The 4,894-nt window shown below is 31.1% G+C and overlaps 1 protein-coding gene across 1 annotated transcript; it reads right to left on the bottom strand.

The window, feature by feature from the left end:
• Positions 1 to 1,549: 1,549 nt before the first annotated feature.
• LOC136043344 (zinc finger BED domain-containing protein 5-like) lies at positions 1,550 to 3,787 on the bottom strand (the record flags this gene model as incomplete). Its single annotated transcript, XM_065728267.1, has 2 exons — positions 1,550 to 2,248; positions 3,602 to 3,787. Coding segments are annotated over 2 exons (885 nt in total), but the record flags the coding sequence as incomplete, so codon positions are not given.
• Between the last annotated feature and the right edge of the window lie 1,107 nt (positions 3,788 to 4,894).

The following is a 4,894-nucleotide window of genomic DNA, read 5'->3' as shown; positions in this document are numbered from 1 at the left end:
TTGCTTTTTCAGAGGCAGAGAAAAAGCAACTGGTAACTGAAAATTAAGGTAAAAATTTTTTTGTCAAAATTTCAATAGGTATAGACCTGTCATGTAGGCAAATTTCAGGGCCCTCTAGAACAGGGCTTCTTAAACTTTTTTATATAGCGACCCCCTTCAAGCTTAGGAAATTTTAAACGACCCCCTCCTCCATATAATGAAATATATATTAACCGTATATGTAGACGTAATATCGCACTATTTTACAATGTAAATAAAATACGGATTAAAGAATATGTACCCATTCATTTCGCATATATATAATTGGAAACGTTGACGGGATATCGGTCATAATAAAACACAATAAATAGAATGACATAAAACTACATATATATTTATTCAATAGAAAAAATAAACTTTTGTAACAATTTTTTTTATAAGAAAACATAAAACTATGTCTATATATTCAATAGAAAAAATAAACTTTTGTAATATTTAATAAAAACATATTATTAACATCAAACAATATTAATGTGACGGATGTGATTGTTTATTTTTACACAAATAATTAAATCTAGGCTCAATTTGAGTTAGTGCAGATCATAATAAATTTTCAACGTTTATTAAAGTTGAACGGTATTTTGATTTTATGTAAGTTAATGTGGAAAAGGCTGATTAACATAAATATGTTGTACAAAATGGCAGTAATTTGTTCATTGCCATTTCCGATAGTAGGGGATATTCTGATTTGATTTCTATCCAAAATTCATACACAGGCACTTGAGAAAATCTGAGTCGCAAGGTAGTATCACTTGTTAATTCAGAAAATTCTTCTTGTACTTTTATGTTTAAAAATTAATTTCTTCCATTTCAATTGAAAATGGATTGCAAATCCGTTGTTGTGTATCGATATCATTGGGAAAATACCTATGCATGTAAACTTCCATATCCTTCAAATGATTAACTATAATTTTTGTTATAGGAGTATCTTTTTTTGAAATATTGTTACTAATTCTCATCTAACTCGTCAGTAAATGGAAAAATTTCGAGCGATCCACTTTCCACTCTGCTCTTCCATATAAGAATTTTTTAACAAAGGCCTCGAGTTTATTTTTTAACATAAACATATTAACGCAGACTCCCTGCATCAATAAATTCATATAAATGATTTTATCAAAAATATCTGCCAAATAGCACAGCTTGAGAAGCCATAAATTATCGTGAAAATAATCGGCCAAATTAGAATTTTGCTCTGTTAGAAATATAAGAACTTCATCTTTTAAAGTTAATAATCGTTTAAACTTCGACCTCTTGATAGCCACCTACCTTCAGTATGTAGCAATAAACTTGTGTAATCCAAATCCATATCAATGCACAAATTTTTAAACAATCGACTATTAAGTGCTCAACTTTTAATAAAGTTAATGTTTTTGACTGCATCAAAAACTTAACATTAATTCTGGTGCATTTTTTAAAAAAATAAATGCCTCTTGGTGAATCATACAATGTGTAAATGTAATATGATCATTTCCAGCTTTAGCAAATGCTGTAAAACCAAGATCTTGTCCAGTCATTGCTGCAGCACCGTCAGTGCACACACACCAACACAATTTTTCCAATTTAATCCTTCTTTTTCAGAAAACTCATTTATTTTTATATATATATCTTTTCCACGAATATGACCTTCCAGAGGAGAACAAAAAAGTATATCTTCATGAATGCTTCCTTCATAAATATATCTTACAAAAAGTAACAACTGTACCATTTCTGAAATGCCTGTCGACTCGTCCAGTTGTATTGCAAACTTTGACCTGTCTTTAAGCCTCATAAGAAGCTGTTGAAATTGATCATTGCTAATGTCTGAAAATTCTTTTGACAGAGTGTCATTTGATAATGGAATTTTACTAATTTCAGCAGTGTACTGTTTTACATGAACAATTTCAGACATTCTTATAGCTGCAGGTAGTAAAAGTTGCTCTCCAATAGTAAAAGGCTTTTTCGTTTTTACTATCGAATACGAAACTTCATACGATGCCAATAGATATTTATCATTCAAAGTAACACACTTCTCCAAAGTGTTCTTTTCTGTATTTGATGTTTGCAAAAGACGCTCAAAATATTCTATTGGCTTTTTTGATAACGTTGCATGTTTAGTATTCAAATGATGTTGCAGTTTTGACGGTTTCATGCTTTCTGCAGCCAAAACTTCTTTGCAAATTAAGCACACTGGTTGTTCTTCATTGTTGTGAGAAGAGCATGTGAAGCCATACTGCAAATATGATTTGTCATATTTTCTTTTTTTTGCAAGAAGTCGGATTTGAAGCACTGCACCTTGGTTGTGACGGCGTGGCAGACTTATTAATTGGAATTTTAATTAGCCATTTATCCATGATAGTTAAATAATAATAAATAATTAAACAAAATGTAGTTGAACTTTAAGATAATAATTAAAATTATTATGAAACAAAATTGTTGTGACACATGTCACTACAAAGACAAAGCTGAGTCCAAACTGAAGAACAAACAGTATGTGTAAGCTGTAAGGCAATGTGGTGTCTGGGTACTTATAATCACTAAGTTATCTTGCAAACACTGACGCCGGCGGCCAGACATCAATGTCGAAGGTTCAGCTGAAAATCGAGGAGCACATTGTATTTATTATTTTAAATGCTACTTCCATATTTTCATTTATATGCCCTACATAACAGTTTTGCATTGCCACTTTTTTCAAAAAAAGTTATAATAAAACTACAATAGTATTTTGTATGATTTTCACTTGTATTTATATTTGTATGTAGTGTGTATACTAATTTAAAAATTTTATTTATAATGATTGAAAGTATCAGATCTTTGCGACCCCCTTTCAGTAGTCGCGACCCACAGTTTAAGAAGCCCTGCTCTAGAGGAAGAAGGAGTGGAGGTGGGTACTTTAAAATATCTTCCTTGGATATACTTTAGCCTGTAGACCCATCCCAGAATGTTTCATTTTCCTAACCTAATCTAACCCCTTTTCAAGATAGCAAAAAGTCATCACACAACTAGAATTTTACCACATATATATGTATATATATATATATATATATATATATATATATATATATATATATATATATATATATATATATATATATATATATATATATATATATATATATATATATATATATAGATTAGGGGGGAGCAGTTTAAGTTCTCTGATACAAACAAATGATAGGTCTATATTAGGATTCAGGATGAAATTAATTCTAAATATAGGTCTATGTCTAGGCTATTTCTTAGCTGTCCCATTAGTGATTTGATCATAAAATTTTAAATAGCGTAAACTATTAGAAAAGCTACTTTTTGTTATCTTAGAGAGAGATTAGGAAAAGTAATGAGTAGAGGGAAAAATACATCTAAAATTGAGATTGTTTAAATTGAAAATTTAGGGTAAAATAAGAAACAATGGTAATAGGAAATGTGCATTCCCAAGCTCTATTCCTAATGACACACCTTTCTAACTGATAAAAAACCTTCGTTCTGTGCATCAGAGCCTACCCTACTGGCCTTTGAAAGCTAGGCCTAGCTCTCCAGAAAACCTTAATATTTTATAAGCACAGATAAGATTATGCTACTTACAAACTCCTAAATCTGAAGTAATCTCCAATATAACTGTATTAGTATGCTCTCTGCATATAATTTTATAAGTCTTGTCAGTATGCCTATATTCCATCTGAAATTTCTGAACTGAACTTACAAACTCAATAGACAGTTCAACTGCAAATACAACTTGAATCCCACCCTCTTCCCAAGGGACTTGATAGGCTTCCTTAGAAATATTAATCATACTATTCCACTATAAACATAGCTTATCTACAAAACCCATGGGTGTGTTTGTTTACTTGTCCAATGGGATTTTTACTAATCAAGGTTTAACCCCTAAAAGATAGCAACAAATACTTGTCTGGCCAAAGGTCACTTAAAACGGCAAGATTAATTGCGAATAATAACAACATTGGTCACGTGTAATTATTGTTTTAATGCTGTGTGAAGTTTTGACAAGGAAGAGGCTAGGACTTTGGGCCTGTTTCAAATTTTACAGGCAAATACAGCTTCAGCAATTATTTCAGAGCTGGGTAGCCTAATACAATTTGTGTGGCCAGAAGTTTAATTGTAAGATTTCAAATTGTGGTTGTCATTTGCCTTTTTAAGTCATTCCATTCAATATGCTTTGGATATTTTTTATTGTGATAAATTGTCTTAATGCTCTGAAAAGGGAAAATTATTTCAATTGCATAGGATAGGAAAATTTTGGTAGGCTAATTAAGTCAAAGTCCTAAATTAGCCAGGGAAGTGTTTTTTTTTTTTTTTTTCACTAAAAAATCACCACGTTCTTTGAACTCCAATTATATAGCCCTGTTTTTGGCCCCCTTGATCCAGTTCCTGATTGTCATTTACACTAAATTTCGCTTTTTCTGTTACCTATTTATGTTTGCACCAGTTTTACCATTGGGTAAAACTGGTACAAACAGTATTACTGGCTTTCATATAAAGTGAATATACCACTTGATGCCTTTTGTAATGCTGTTTACAAATATAATAATTGCTTCTACCGCAAGTTCAGATTTAAGCACTTTTTGACCTCTTAAAAATGACCTATATATGGGGTCATTACAAATCTGTAATAGTTCAGAAACAAATTTGGGCTATATATTTGCACATCAGGGGGTGGGGGTAAAGTGTAGCATATATTAAATATGTAAACTAACCATTGCTTGAATTTTTTTTATGTCTGTGCTGTTGCACTGGTGATTTCTCTTTTCATTAAAAATTTGATGTGCACAAACACATTAAAAAAAAAAAAACAGCAATGGTTAGTTTACGTATAAATATATGCTATGCTTTACCCCCACCCCCCTGATGTGCAAATATATAG

The sequence above is a fragment of the Artemia franciscana genome, unplaced genomic scaffold (assembly GCF_032884065.1).
Source record: "Artemia franciscana unplaced genomic scaffold, ASM3288406v1 Scaffold_4695, whole genome shotgun sequence".
NCBI classification, from domain to species: Eukaryota; Metazoa; Arthropoda; class Branchiopoda; order Anostraca; family Artemiidae; genus Artemia; species Artemia franciscana.
This window is presented reverse-complemented; position numbering and strand designations above follow the sequence as displayed.